At 43.5% G+C, this 16,229-nt stretch overlaps 1 protein-coding gene across 2 annotated transcripts in view; it reads left to right on the plus strand.

Moving 5' to 3' along the window:
• The window catches only part of LOC131754720 (betaine--homocysteine S-methyltransferase 1), a 49,608-nt gene extending 42,150 nt beyond the window's left edge, over positions 1–7,458 (plus strand). For both annotated transcript variants that reach the window (XM_067033352.1, XM_067033351.1), the window contains exons 6-8: positions 212–394; positions 4,143–4,371; positions 6,074–7,458. In XM_067033352.1, coding sequence (XP_066889453.1) covers positions 212–394; positions 4,143–4,371; positions 6,074–6,257 — 596 coding nt within the window. In that variant the 3' untranslated portion in view covers positions 6,258–7,458. The remainder of the gene's footprint in view (positions 1–211; positions 395–4,142; positions 4,372–6,073) is intronic.
• The last annotated feature ends 8,771 nt before the right edge of the window (positions 7,459–16,229 follow it).

A 16,229-nucleotide genomic window follows, 5' to 3' on the forward strand; every position in this document is an offset into this window, starting at 1 on the left:
CAATTATATCTGACTTTTCAAAGCACTGTTTGCAGAAAGCGCTTGCTGCCTGTTACTAATCATTCTTGCCCAAGGGTAAGATAAGTTTGCAGGGACCCAGTGCCATATTTCCAATTCACCATTCCAAATAAAAGCTCCCTGAGTGAAAGGAGAGTTGGGCCCACTGGTACCTGGTGAATCCTTAAAGCTCAAATGTTCTTCCCACTTGCAGGAGCTTCCATCGTTGGCGTGAACTGCCATTTTGACCTCACAACTAGCTTACAAACAGTGAAGCTCATGAAAGAAGGCTTGGAGGCCGTGGGACTGAAAGCCCACCTGATGAGTCAGCCCTTGGCCTACCACACTCCCGACTGCGGCAAACAGGGATTTATCGACCTGCCAGAATTCCCCTTCGGTAAGACAGATGTTTTATAAATCATCTCAGGGTCTTTATGTTTGACAAATTCCAAAGAAATCTCTAGCCATAGAGCTTTATCATGTAAAGTAATGGCTGCATATCTCCTCATATCTTGCCCCCCGCTTCTCTCCTTGCAACCCAAAAACTTTTAAATTAGACATTAGGAAAAGACAGGACTGGCAAGCAAAAAAGACCTCTGAACTTAAATGTGAAATCAAAGGTGAGTCAACACCTAGGTAGACAACCAATTTGTCATACCTGGAGTTGGCAAAAAGGATGCCCTCCTGGGTAGGATCAGCGAAGATTCTGTTTCTGGTTCCAGCTCTGTTGCTAAGTTGCAGAACCTTAGCAAAATTTCTTAGTTCTCCCAGATCTAAATTTTCTCATCAGAAAAAATAAGTAGTTTAGACCAGGTTATCGCCAAGATACTTTTCTCCTATTCTGAATGTTGCTTAGATATTCTAGCAATATCTGAGTTTGGGGGTCAGAGGGAAGTTATCATCATTAGGTTACTGTGTAACAGATTTGAATGAGGAGACCAAGCAGATGAAGGGGGGGAATACTTGCGAAGAAGGATAAAGCATGTGTGGGAAGTGGGGGTGAGTCTACCTGGAGAATCAAGCCACGGGTGAGCAGGGCCAGAGCCTGGTCAGCCTCCTATTTCATTCTAAGGTCCTTACCCCATATTCTAGAGGGACCCTGGAAAATAATCAGTCTAGAAGAACCATGGAAGAAGAACGGCAAGGCATTTGTGGTATTTATTGCTGTAGAACAAATTATTGCAAAATTTAGTGGCTTTAAACAACAAATATTTATTATATCTCAAGTTGCTGTGGGTGATGAATCTGGGAGCAGCTTAGCTCAGAGTCTCTTAATACATTGCAGTCCAGACTCTAGCAAGGGTTATAGTCATCTGAAGGCCTGATGGGAGCTGGGGGATCTACTTGCAGGCTCTCTCCATTGGCTGTTGGGAGTCAGGGTCAGTTTTTTGCTGTCTGTTTCCTGGAGGCCTCAGCTCCTTGGCTCATGGGCCTTTCCACTGTGGTATCTGAGTGTTCTCACAACATGGCAGCTGGGCTGAACGTTCCAGGAGAGAACAAGGCAGAAAACATAATGTCTCTTATGACCTAGCCTCAGAAGTCACAAACCATCCCTTCTGCCATATTCTATTGGTCTCACAGACCAACCTGATATAATACAGGAGGGTACACACAAGGGTGAGAACATCAGAGGGCAGAGATCATTGGGAATCATCTTGAAGTCCGGCTGTCACGGTATTTAAAATTGGATATGTCAATGCAAAATAGCTAATAGTTTTTAAGAGTTAGGAACTAAATATTGACAACTTATCTAACTCATTTATTCAAAATTACACATTTACACAGCCAACATCGTCCTCAATGGTGAAAAACTGAAACCATTTCCACTAAGATCAGGAACAAGACAAGGTTGCCCACTCTCACCACTCTTATTCAACATAGTTTTGGAAGTTTTAGCCACAGCAATCAGAGAAGAAAAGGAAATAAAAGGAATCCAAATCAGAAAAGAAGAAGTAAAGCTCTCACTGTTTGGAGATGACATGATACTATACATAGAGAATCCTAAGTATGCTACCAGAAAACTACTAGAGCTAATCAATGAATTTGGTAAAGTAGCAGGATACAAAATTAATGCACAGAAATCTCTGGCATTCCTATACACTAATGATGAAAAATCTGAGAGTGAAATTAAGAAAACACTCCCATTTACCATTACAACAAAAAGGATAAAATATCTAGGAATAAACCTACCTAAGGAGACAAAAGACCTGTATGTAGAAAATTATAAGACACTGATGAAAGAAATTAAAGATGATACAAAGAGATGGAGAGATATACCATGTTCTTGGATTGGAAGAATCAACATTGTGAAAATGACTCTACTACCCAAAGCAATCTACAGATTCAATGCAATCCTTATCAAACTACCACTGGCATTTTTAACAGAACTGGAACAAAAAATTTCACAATTTGTATGGAAACACAAAAGACCCCGAAAAGCCAAAGAAATCTTGAAAACGAAAAACGGAGCTAGAGGAATCAGGCTCCCTGACTTCAGACTATACTACAAAGCTACAGTAATCAAGACAATATGGTACTGGCACAAAAACAGAAATATAGATCAATGGAACAGGATAGAAAACCCAGAGATAAACTCATGCACATATGGTCACCTTATCTTTGATAAAGGAGGCAGGAATGTACAGTGAGAAAGGACAACCTCTTCAATAAGTGGTGCTGGGAAAACTGGACAGGTACATGTAAAAGTATGAGATTAGAACACTCCCTAACACAATACACAAAAATAAGCTCAAAATGGATTAAATATCTAAATGTAAAGCCAGAAACTATCAAACTCTTAGAGGAAAACATAGGCAGAACACTCTATGACATAAATCACAGCAAGATTCTTTTTGACCCACCTCCTAGAGAAATGGAAATAAAAACAAAAATAAACAAATGGGACCTAATTAAACTTCAAAGCTTTTGCACAGCAAAGGATACCATAAACAAGACGAAAAGCCAACCCTCAGAATGGGAGAAAATATTTGCAAATGAAGCAACTGACAAAGGATTAATCTCCAAAATTTACAAGCAGCTCATGCAGCTCAATAACAAAAAAACAAACAACCCAATCCAAAAATGGGCAGAAGAACTAAATAGACATTTCTGCAAAGAAGATATACAGATTGCCAACAAACACATGAAAGAATGCTCAACACCATTAATCATTAGAGAAATGCAAATCAAAACTACAATGAGATATCATCTCACATCAGTCAGAATGGCTATCATCAAAAACTCTAGAAACAATAAATGCTGGAGAGGGTGTGGAGAAAAGGGAACACTCTTGCACTGCTGGTGGGAATGTGAATTGGTACAGCCACTATGGAGAGCAGTATGGAGGTTCCTTAAAAAACTACAAATAGAACTATCATATGACCCAGCAATCCCACTACTGGGCATATACCGAGAAAACCATAATTCAAAAAGAGTCATGTACCAAAATATTCATTGCAGCTCTATTTACAATAGCCAGGACATGGAAGCAACCTAAGTGTCCATCATCGGATGGATGGATAAAGAAGATGTGGCACATATATACAATAGAATATTACTCAGCCATAAAAAGAAATGAAATTGAGTTATTTGTAGTGAGGTGGATGGACCTAGAGTCTGACATACAGAGTGAAGTAAGTCAGAAAGAGAAATACAAATACCGTATGCTAACACATATATATGGAACCTTAGAAAAAAAATGTCATGAAGAACCTAGGGGTAAGACGGGAATAAAGACACAGACCTACTAGCGAATGGACTTGAGGATACGGGAAGTGGGAAGGGTAAGCTGGGACGAAGTGAGAGAGTGGCATGGACATGTATACACTACCAAATGTAAAATAGATAGCTAGTGGAAAGCAGCCGCATAGCACAGGGAGATCAGCTCGGTGCTTTGTGACCACCTAGAAGGGTGGGATAGGGAGGGTGGGAGGGAGGGAGACACAAGAGGGAAAAGATATGGGAACATGTGTATATGTATAACTGATTCACTTTGTTATAAAGCAGAAACTAGCACACCATTGTAAAGCAATTATACTCCAATAAAGTTGTAAAAAAAAAAAAAGAAAAAAGAAAATTACACATTTATTATAGCTGTTTGTTTTGAATATATTTTTTAAATTTAAGCAGAGTATCATTTATTACAGGACTGGAGCCGAGAGTTGCAACCAGATGGGATATTCAAAAATATGCCAGAGAGGCCTACAACCTTGGGGTCAGGTACATAGGTGGGTGCTGTGGATTTGAGCCCTACCACATCAGGGCGATTGCAGAGGAGCTGGCCCCGGAAAGGGGATTTTTGCCACCAGCTTCAGAAAAACATGGCAGCTGGGGAAGCGGTTTGGACATGCACACCAAACCCTGGATTAGAGCAAGGTAAGAACCTTAAACTGTATTTGCCAAACCAAACTCATTTAGATTATGAATATGTTGAAATGAGGTCATTACAAAAAGTGCAGCCTATTTGCTGTGTAATGGTAAAGAATCAGTTATCGTCTTTAAATTCTCTCATAGAGATGTTTATAACGTAGTTTTATGGAGTGACTTTGGGGGAAAGCTTTAAGAATATAAAATATAAATAATGTAAGTTGCAAGGAAATGTGATTTCACACTCTAGGAAGGCACCGTCCATGTGGTGGACACTAACAATGAATCAGTTGTTAGGATTTAAGTACAACAAATATTAATTGCCTGTTCTGTGCCAAGCACAAACCTTAAAGCTGGGAAGACAGTGGTGAAGGAGATAAAAAATGTCTTTACCCACAGAATTTACATTCCATTGGGGAAGAGGAACAATAAACAACAGAGTTTCACATCAGGCTATGTGCAGGACACTAGGAATATAGAAATGAAAGGCTGTGGTCCCTGGCTAAGAGAATCTCATGGTCTACTGGGGAAAATGTAGAAGAAAGCTGATGTATTATACTGTAGTTAACTGTTTGAGTAGAGGCATGGATAAAAAAGTAACAATGAAGAGAAGAGAATAACTATCTTTACCTAATAGATAATTTAGAAGAAGGGACTTTGGGGCTGCAACCCCAAAGCTGAGTAGGCGTCCACGGGATAAAGAAGGGGGTGGAGGATGCACCCCAAGCAGAGGGAGTAGTTTCCCTCTGTTCAGCCAACATTAGTTGTGCACAACTGTGTCAGACACCGTTGTGGTTGCTAAGGGAACACGCTGGACAATGCACAGGCCTGTCCCCAAGGAGGTAACAAGTCTAGTAGGCAGAGAAATAAACAGCTAAGTTCAAACTGGTATGGTAGGTTAAGGATGAAGATGTGCACAGGTGCTGTGGAGTCTGTACTAATGGTCCACAGGGGGAAAGGTGGGAAGGCTGGTGAAGAATTTCTTATAGATCCAACACCAGAGGTGAATTTTGAAGGACGAATTAGGTTGCCAGACAGGAGAACAGCCTAGAGGGAAGCACTGAGGGGTGGCAAGAGAACAAGGTGCTGAGAAACTAGACGTTTGAGAATATTGGATTCCGAATTTGGTAAAGACACAGGTCAGGAACAGGCGGTGGCCTTTGTTCATGCTCACGAGGTCGAGACGACCTCATCCCAAGGCAGTGAGGAGCCTGGAGGGTCTCAAGTGGTCCGAGACAAAGTTAGATTTGCAAGTTGTAGTAGCCTCGAGACAGGGAAACCTGTGAGGAAATCTCTGCTGGAAGATACCAAACATGGCGAGGCCTGAACTAGGAGACAAGGGAAATAGAAAGGAGGCAGAGGCGGGCTCCTCGGGGTGAGAGGTGCAGAAGCAACAGTGGCTCTGGGGAGAGCAGCAAATGTGGGCTCAGCTGGCTCAGGAAGTAGAGTGCCAGAAAGTGAGGATGGAGAGGTAGGGTAATTTGGATAGAAAATGTCCCTATTCTAAACTCTTAGCTTTGGAACCTATGTGTATGTAAAAAGAAGAAATTCAAAGTAACTTTAGACCTACAGATTCTGAAAAAAAAGATAAATGTGTTTCAATGGACACACTCTCAAGAGCCCAAAGACAGCTCTACAGAGGTGTCTTAGCTCTGCGACCTAGAGAGGAAGCTCAGGGAGAAGTCTCCTGCTGTGTGTTTTGTTCCCCCAGGGCCAGGAAGGAATACTGGGAGAATCTTCGGATAGCCTCAGGCAGGCCGTTCAACCCTTCTATGTCAAAGCCAGATGCCTGGGGAGTGACCAAAGGAACAGCCGAGCTTATGCAGCAGAAAGAAGCCACGACGGAGCAGCAGCTGAGAGAGCTCTTTGAAAAACAGAAGTTCAGATCTGCATAATAGCTTCAGCGGAACCCATTTTCAGTGACTTCCTCTATGTTTGGAAGTCTATGTTTGGGCCTCAGTTCCTCTATGTTAGGACCACAGTTCCAAAAATAAGGAAAAGATGGTTAAAAGGCAATGCTTATATGAACCCCAGCCTACATGTAAAGATTGATATTAGCTGAACAAAACAATTACAAATAGTACTTGACAATTTAAAAAGGTATATATGTAGAACTTGAAAGCAAAATAGATAAGAAGCAAATATCAAACAGGTTTACTAAGCACCCACCATGTACATGGTATTAAGGAAATCACTGTGGCCAAGGAAAAGTAATTTGGACATTAGTCCCACTTCAAGAAGTTTGCAGGCTAGTAAGGAGGATGAGATGTGAGCTGTCATAAATGGATCAGCAACCAGACGGGGACAGACAAAGTGCTATAGGAAAGTGACTTCCAAGCTCTTCTGAAGATGACCCTTCATAAGAAACACAATTTATATTGATATAATGACCCAATAAAGTACATGTACGACCATTGAAATAAAATGTGATCCATTCTGGTATTTTTTATTCCATTCCTTTCTGTCCTATTTCATTAATAAAATACTATGCTGGTTAAGACCCCTCAAATTGATTTTATGACCCATTAATGAGTTTTGACCCACAGATTGAAAAACACTGCTATGGGACACCAGTTATGGGGACTTTGCTATTCCTTTAAGTTTCTTCTTAGAAAATCAGTCCTATAGGACCTGATCAGTAAATATTCAAAGCTCAGAGTTCCAGAGTTGTTCCCTCTCTTTTCTGACCCATTTCTACCACTAAGAAGCATTCAGACCAATGGGGAAGCCGAGAAGGGATTGATACCCAGACTCTCTCCCATCTTTTTCTAGGCTGGATCCACCTAAATACCTCCCGTCAGTAAGGCTGGGGAGCAATGGTCTTGCGTTACTTTGGTAGCTTTAAAAAATATATAATAAAGAAAAAGAGATTCTCCAAACTCTATCTGGGGTTCCTAGATTGAGAACTATATTTTTACCTGGTAGTATCTACTCTGAAAGCTCAAGCCTGAAGATGTAAGAGCATTAGAATAAACATGGCTACTCAATGTATTAGGAAAGAGTTCATGCTTCTTTCTAAATATTCATGGATTGGTATAGCTGTTTGGAAATTCTAGTCTCTTCAGCTATTAAAATAAAAGGAGCAATGAGACTTATCTTGGATGTATTTGAATCTTATTTCTGTTCTATAATTTTCTAAGTCTTGTATAAACTCAGTTTCTATTTAAAAAGACACAAGCATGCTAGAGTTTTAAAGGAGAAGGCAGCAGTATTTAAAGGGAAAAGTAATTTCCAGAATTTCTTTTCAAAGCAGCACGACTCAGAGGTTGCATATGACTGAAGTGAAATAAGGAAAGAGTGAAAGTCACTTTTTTTTTTTTTACCAATTTCTATCTACCATTTTCCACTCTCAGATCAGGTTCAATATTTAATACTTTCATTCACAGGTAATAGATACTTTTATTCAACCTACTACTGTGTAAGACGGATGCCCCTTTAATATTCTTTTCAGAACTTTTATTGCCATACAAAACACTGTAACCACTAATTTTTCTCATATCTTTTGATTTTAAAAATGTTTCCCTCAAGAGGAAATATACATATTGAAGGCACCCTGGAATGAAACTGTATGTCAACAGTGACTCCTAGTGGCATATTTCATATTTTGAAAATATTTTTTTTGAGATTCATCCCTCCACCAAGTGCATTCTTTTTATTTCCAGAAATCTTGTTCATTAAAAGGGAAATTTCATTCAATACCTATAAGCTTCCTTGTGTTAAACAGACATTTCTCACTGGTAAAGATATTTTTATGGAATCAGAGCCAGAGAGACCTTAGAGATCCAGCGTCTAAACTCTCCCTTTTAAGGGTAACATTCCAAAGGCAGGATGTCAAGTCAGGAAGGATTTCTTATTAGTCCAAGGTTGCCAGGAAAGATGGCTTTAGCTTGGATTCTTGGTAGAAGGAGAATGGAACCAGGACAGATGGTTCACAAAACTAAGGAGTTCATCCTCCTGCCAGGAAATAGAGATCCCTGCATTCCTCAGAGTCGATGTAAACTCACTGAGTAAACTGCTTGCAATTTATGACCTGATACTTATTCACACTGTAGCAAAGCGCCTTTGAGTAAGGGAGCCAAGCCGATGCAGACCTGTAGCAGAGACAGAACTGGACAGGAAGGGATCCAAAGCTTCAGTTCCCAATTTCTCCAGAGGGGGGCAGCAAGGCACCAGCTGGGAATGCCGGAAGAGCTCTATTTTTCTTTGAACTCAAGCTATTTCATCAGAACAAACTGTAACATTAAACGGCAGAGACAGCTGTAGCACTCTTTATTTGTTTTGGTCAGTTTTTCCCTAAGATACATGGATCTTTGAATCACATCCTGGACAACCCACCCAGCAAGGAAAGCCTTATCTGTCTCCAACCGGATCCTATTTTTTTTCTTCCCCCGGAGATCATTTTCCCCAGTTTTGAGCACAATTGGCTGGCTGAGAATATTATACAGACTGTTTTCCCAAACCACCTCCCTGTTAGTCAGTAACATCCACTCAGCCAGTCTGGAACCTTCCCTGTGTTATGTGCCAGGTAGACAATTCTGACTCTTGCACAATCGAGGAGGAAGGAGTCAATTTGAAGAGAGAAAAATAGAGGAGCCCTGGGAAGTACTTCAGGAATAGTCTGAGAGTGTGTTAAACCACAGAGTTAGGGATAACCAGGCCCAGTGTTTCTAAACATCTTCAGGAACAAATGAATGTTTAGTGTTTGAACAGAAAACAACAGAAAGGCAGCCAAATACAAAGACTTCTCACAGATGGTGACAGAAAGGGCAGGGTCATTCAGCCAAAATTGGTGGGAGTGTGGTGAGGGAAAGGAAGAGCCAGAAAATGCTTCCAGTTTTCAAGCAGCTGGAGGCTCTGTTGGCCTTGGATAGATGAAAAATTAAGGAGATGGAAAGTGAGAGAGACAGATGCCATCATTTGTGCTGCTGTGAGCTACGGAAATAATGCCAAACCATTCAAGTATAGCCAAACAGAAGAGGTTAATTTATATGCCACTATATCAAAAGCACAGTCATTTTATCACATGGTTTGAGCGACAGATTTGTGAACGTTCCTTATGTAAATTTTTGCATGAAGTACATTTTCAAGGGAAATATTTAGAGTACTTTTAACAAAAATTTATTTCCCCAAGTGCCTAACATATTTTTAGCAGTCGTCACTTATTTGCAAGCTGCTCATGTACCATTTGAAAATGATTCCTGTTTGTTCCTTCAAGCAGGTTCAGTGAGACCTAGACCTCTATTTGGCCCCATTTTGCGGTTATTTGTTCCAGTTTACTGCATGGCCTTGAAAGGAAAAGGCTGAATATCTTTGAAAATAGTTCAAACTTTTCCCCCAATTCAGCCTGGCCATCCTTCCAATTATTTTGACTTAATGAGATTTTACTGTTCTCTGGACAGGTTAATGTCTCAACACATGAATTGTGCAGAACACTACATTGCAAAACACTCATGCGATGTAGTAGAAAAAGCAATTAATAAATTTAGAATCGGGTATTTGGGGTGCAAGTCCTAGCTTTGCCTCTACCTCACTATGCAACGTTGGACATATTACCCTGCTTCTCTGAGCTTCAATTTTCTCATCTGTAAGGTGACAAATCTCTAATACCGTGCTTAAAGAACTCCACAATTTTATGTTTCTAATTTGATGGTATATGTAAGCAACAGCCTCATCACTGTCAACAAATATTTACTGAGTGCCACTTGTGGTATGTTTACAGCTGACTTCTTTGTTAATTAATTATTCCCCTGACTAAACAGATGGCAGACTCAAACAAATAACACCGTTCAGAGAGCAGGGAAAGTTTTATTAGCCTGCACTCAGCCTGGCACTGGGGATGAAAATGTCATTCTTCCCCACAGGTACTGCTTCCTAGGGAGGTTCGGGCCTGTGGTTTTTCATATTATGAACTGTTTCTGTTTTCAGGACTCAGAGGTCTTTGTAGGTTTGCATAAGCGTAAACTATGGAAGTTCTAGAAACCATCATGTGGGTAATTCTTGTTTAGAGTTCTTCATCTCCCTAGGAAGGAGAGGACTGTCTTCTTACATTTTATGATAAGATAATGGAGTTTGGTAGCTAGAGGCCTCAGAACTTTTTCCTTCCATAAAGCCATTCCCAGAAGCTTGATGATCCCCAGATTTGTATCTCCGGCCTGGACCACCCCCAGGAACATGCACTTGACATCAGCCTGACCTTTAGACCCAAGCCAGTCACTGCCCTGGACCCTGGGGTTCAGGCCCTTTGCCTCTTCCCGTGGTTGTCCAGGCAGGGTTCCCTAAATCTGGACCTGGTCTGCGTGGGTTCTGGTCACCAGAGACGCCTTCCTCAAAATTGTCTAAGTCCCTCTGCAGTGGCTAGGACTGCTCAGGGCCAGCTGTGCCATCCGGGAAGGGTGCTCCCAGCCTGGACAAGTCAGCATGGGATCCAGTCCTGGTTTCTTCCCTTCTAGGTGCTCAGTGACAATGTACACCTCTTTCCCATGTCTCTACTTCCACCCCAGTCTGGCATTGACCAAGGGCCCCAAGGAGCCCTGGGACCCTTGTTGGCCCCGGTTCCAGGAGGGGCAAACGGTGACAGGAGAGCTCCTGCTGGTGGGTACGGTATCTCTGTCCCGGAATCAGGTGAGATTGGGCTGCCCAGTACAGTGCAGACTGTGTGTGACTCTTCTCAGACACAGGACAAGTTCCGGGCTCTGGGCCGCCAAAGGTCCACCATCAGCCCTTGCTTTGAGCAGCCTATGGAGGCCCGTGTTAGTTCCCACCTATGCGGGTTCTGGCCTCGGCACAGGGCAGGGGGCGGGGTGGTGGTGAGGGGACACAGCCCAGGGGGACAGCAGGGGTAGCGACAGGTGCTCTTTACCCTGAGCATCCTTCCTCAAACATGGCTACTCCCTCCCCCACCACCACTGCCACCCAGTGGTCACCCCACCCCTCCACAGGCTCCTCCAGAGGTAGCCATGCCTCAGACCCTGAGGAATTTCCAGACACTGTTCCACAAGGTCAGCAGGCTATGCCTGTCCATGTGCCCTGGCCTCTGATGGATATGGCTCCGTCCTGGCCTCCCAGGTTGGTATGAAGTAGTGCCAGACGAGGGATGGACATCCCTGAGTGAATGACCCCTCTCTTCCAGCACTGCCTCCTGTGGAGTTGTGTGGAAAGTGGCTGCGGAGTCAACACTGAGACGTCATGTCCTAGGAAGGCACTGTGTTGGAAGATGCACTCCTCTACATTCACACTGTAAGATTCCCAACAGTAAATTTACCACAAAAGGAACAGTCATTCAATGTTCCCACATAAGACATGCACTGTGGTCACAATCCACGAAGCACAACAGTCACCTCTGAGAGTCGCAGAAGCCAGTGTTCACAGGCCACACTGTGGATGATATGGTATCAGGAGTACTGATATAACCAGCACTAAATAAGTGGGATGAGGGAGCTGCAGAAACAAGATCTTATCGTTTCAATACAGTTTCCAAAAAACCATGGCATTGAGAGTAAGAATAGACAGCATCACTATCTTTTTCTCTCAGTGGAAGATATGAAAGTAGTTCATTTGCCAAGAAAAAACAAGAAGAGATGCTTCCTATTCCTCAGTCGGGAGACAGGAGCGTCTTCACAGAAGTACCACTTTCCAACGCATTGTTCTAAACCACATGGCAGATCACCACACCTCACGTGAGCCCATGAATTTTTAAATACATTTTAGATTGAATACCTTTTTAAAATAAAATTGCTTATATAGACAGATATCCCATAAAAACATTCCCCAGAGCCCTCCATGTCCTAGGAGCAGCCATTGTCAGAAGACAAGGTCCTGAGCTTCTCTTGTCCCCCTAAACATGCTCTTCCCACAGCATCTGCCATCTTAGAACATGGCAGCTCCAGATTCTAAGATTTTGCTCAAGCCCAAATCCTTGACTCCTCTCTTCCTCTCATGCCCACTTTCAGTCCATCAACAAAGCCTGTCAGACCTACCTTCAAAATATATCGGCTTTTCACAACCTTCCTACCATCACCTCCCTGGACCAAGCCACCATCATCTCTCACCTAGATTATCACACAGTATGTTCCTTAAGCAGTCTCTCTGCTTCCTCCTTAGGCTCCCTCTGATCTAATCTCCATAGACTATCATGAATGATTCTTTCAAAAACTAAGTAGATCATGTCACTCCTTGATTCAAAAACTTCCAATTGCTTCCTGTCACAGACACTGAGTTTCGCCTCTCAGATGCCCTTTCATGGAAGGACAGACTGCCCAGCTGTGGGTTATATGACCTCAGTGCCCAGGTCCTTCAAGGTCAAAGCTGCAGACGACCAATTTGTTCAAGGTCACACCTTCCCTAGGCCAGCCTGTACCTGGTGCCCGAGCAATGCAAGGGTATACAAGCCTGACATGTTGACCTGACAAAGGACAACTGTGCATGAAGGACCACAGAGGACAATATTCCCTCCAGAACTCACCACCAGGTGAACTAAGGCATTTCTGGATCTTCATCACAACTCAGTTTCAACCTCTACCAAGTCCTATCTCCTTCTCCCCTTTCACAGGTGCCAGACATGCATTGAAGCCTGAAGGTTCTACCTGTCATTCCTGGTCCCTCTCCCCTTTAACTTTCATGAGCATTTCCACACCATCCCACCCTCCAGTCTTGCAATTCCATGTCCTTATTGGCATCTGATTCCCAGAGGACCAAAAACGGACTCATTTTCCCTCACCACCTCGTGTAAAATATCAGTGCACCCTCCTCTACACTCTCTATCCCCCTTACTCTGCTTATTTTTCTCGATAGCAATTGTCACCACTTGCCATACATTTTTTTGTCAAAAAATATTTGTTTTTCACTTCCTCCCCACAAACTAGAATACAAGCTCCACAAGGGCAGAGACCCGGCTTTATTCACTTTCATACCCACGTGCCTAGAATAATGCCTTGGATGTAGTAAGAGCTCAATAAATATCTGATGAATGAGAAAACAAATGCACATTTGGGAGACCCCTGATAGAAAGAAGGAAACTTGAATAGTTGCAAAAATACTTCATTGTACTCTTTCAGACATGCAGGGCAAATTTTAGGAGCTGAAAATTTTTGTGATTTGCTTGTTACTTCCAAATTTGAGTCTTGAACTCAGGGGCCCAGATTCTCATCTTCTTCTTTCCTCCAAAAAGCACACATTTATGCTGCTTCAAATATTTATTGAGCACCGTCTGTGAGCCAGACACAGCTAAGCTCTGGGAAATATGAAGATGAAAATGATACCACCCTGCCTTCGGTCAGCCCCTGGACCAGTGAGGGAGACAGACAAATCCTCACTAAAGGAATTAAGTGCTATAATAGATGTCACAGAGGGCACTGTAGAGGCACAGAGAAAAGCCACTTAACCTAGCATTAGGGAGGGCTAAGGTGTCTCAAGGAAGCCCTGAGAAACATTTCCATCCTGCTCACCTCTTTCTGTCCTTCGAACAGCCCTTAAGCTCGTTCCTACCTCAGGACCTTTACACTGGCTGTCCCCTTTGCCTGGAGTGTGGTACCTTTCAAATTCTCACATGTCGGTACCTTCTTGTCATTCATGTCTTGGATCAAATGCCACCCTTTCAGGGATGCCCTCCTGGATACCTTAAGTGCTCCACCCACCCCAGTCCTGCCATCCCCTATACCTTGACTAGATGCTCTGTCAAATGGCCTTGCTTTTGTCCTTCATAGCACTTCACATGACCCGTTGATTGATTGACTGACTGTACTGTCTTTCTCCTCCACCCTGTGCTGTAAGTCGTCTGAGGACAGGGACCTTTTTTGTTTTGCTCTCTGCTCTAGCTCCAGTGCCTACAAAGGGGCCTGACACACATAAGTGGCTCAACAAGTACGTATGAATAATTATGTGGAAATGCTTCAGTAGAAATACAAATAACAACAAGTAAGTCAGGATGGGGTGAAAGTGAAGCAGCACCAGAGGGAAAGCTTTTGCAAAGAAGTGGATTGTCCTGCTCTTCTTATCTCCCCAGGGGTCCCAACATCAAAAATCTTCAGGTCTGGGTGATAGTATATGGGGATTCATTATACCATTCTCTTTACTTTTATATTCTGGAATTTTTCACAATAAAAGAAATTAAGGAAACAAAAATCTTGGGGCCGAGTAGGTAGTGTAAATGTAGGAAGCAGCTCCATTTGGGGGCCAAAGGTGGGACCTGGAGTAAACTGAAGAGAGCAGGCTCCACACAAAGACATTCAGGTTCCATTTCCCCCCCCAAACTCTGGTGTGGTCCGAACAAAATGACCTGGAATTCACCAATTTGTGACCCCTGAACAGCACAAGCTAAGTCACGGATCCTAAACAATCTATTCATTCAATTCTGAAAAATTTTACAAGAAATGCCCAACCATCTGGAGACCAAACCTCAGTAATATTGAAGAATCAGGCTCTTTTCCAAGACCTCACCTGTGCTACCGCTCTGTCTAGGGCACACTGCTCATTTCCCTGTGGGGAGATAATAGAAAATATGTATTGGTCTCTGCCCCCGGTTCCTGGAACAGAGCTCCTGAAACCCTGTCATTTTCTAAGTGAAAAGAGCACTGCGAGCATCTTTTATTCTATTGAGACAGCTCTGGATGGGGGATGGTCACCAGAGAGACCAAGCTATGATTAGAAGCTTGGAATTTTCAGCCCCATTCGCCATTCTCCAGGGACGGGGGAGGGGCTGGAAATGGAGTTAATAACTAACCATACTGGGCTTCCCTGGTGGCACAGTGGTTAAGAATCCGCCTGCCAATGCAGGGGACACGGGTTCAAGCCCTGGTCCGGGAAGATCCTACATGCCGAGGAGCAACTAAGCCCGTGCACCACAACTACTGAGCCTGCGCCCTAGAGCCCGTGAGCCACAGCTACTGAAGCCCACGTGCTGCAACTACTGAAGCCCATGACCCTAGAGCCCGTGCTCTGCAACAAGAGAAGCCACTGCAAGGAGAAGCCCGCACACCGCAACGAAGAGTAGCCCCCACTCACCACAACTAGAGGAAGCCTGCGCGCAGCAATGAAGACCCAATGCAGCCAAAAATAAATAAATTTATTACAGAAAAATAATAATAACTAACCATGTCTACATGAGGAAGCCTCCGTAAAATCCCAATAGAAGGGGGTTTGGAGAGCTTCCAGGTTGGTAAACACATCCACACCAGGAGGGTCACGTGCCCCAACTCCACAGGGACAGAAGCTCCTGCACTCAGGACCCTCCCAGACCTCACCCTATGTATCTCTTCATCTGGCTGTTTATCTGTATCCTTTATCGTATCCTTTAATATACCGGTAAACATGTTTCCCTGAGCTCTGTGAGCCACACTTGCAAATTAATCAAACCCAAGGAGGGGGAGTCATGGCAACCTCTGATTTATAGCCGAGCCATCAAAAGCACAGATGACAGGGCTTCCCTGGTGGCGCAGTGGTTGAGAATCTGCCTGCCAATGCAGGAGACACGGGTTCGTGCCCTGGTCCGGGAGGATCCCACATGCCGCGGAGCGACTAGGCCCGTGAGCTATGGCCGCTGGGCCTGCGCGTCCGGAGCCTGTGCTTCGCAACGGGAGGGGCCACAACAGTGAGAGGCCCGCATACCACACACACACACAAAAAAAAGCACAGATGACAACCTGGACTTGCGATTGGTGTCTGAAGGCGGGGAAGGGGACAGTCTTGTAGGACAGAACCTGTGGTATCTGACACTATCTCTAGGTAGGCAGTGTCAGGACTGAGTTAAATCGTAGGACTCACCCCATCTCCACCCGGTGCACAGAGAATTGGATGGTGTGGAGAAAAGCCTCCACACATTTGGCGACCAGAAGTGAAGGGTTTTGTGTGAGGAGTAAAGGAGACACAGAGGA

This window comes from Kogia breviceps, chromosome 4 (assembly GCF_026419965.1).
Source record: "Kogia breviceps isolate mKogBre1 chromosome 4, mKogBre1 haplotype 1, whole genome shotgun sequence".
NCBI lineage: Eukaryota > Metazoa > Chordata > Mammalia > Artiodactyla > Physeteridae > Kogia > Kogia breviceps.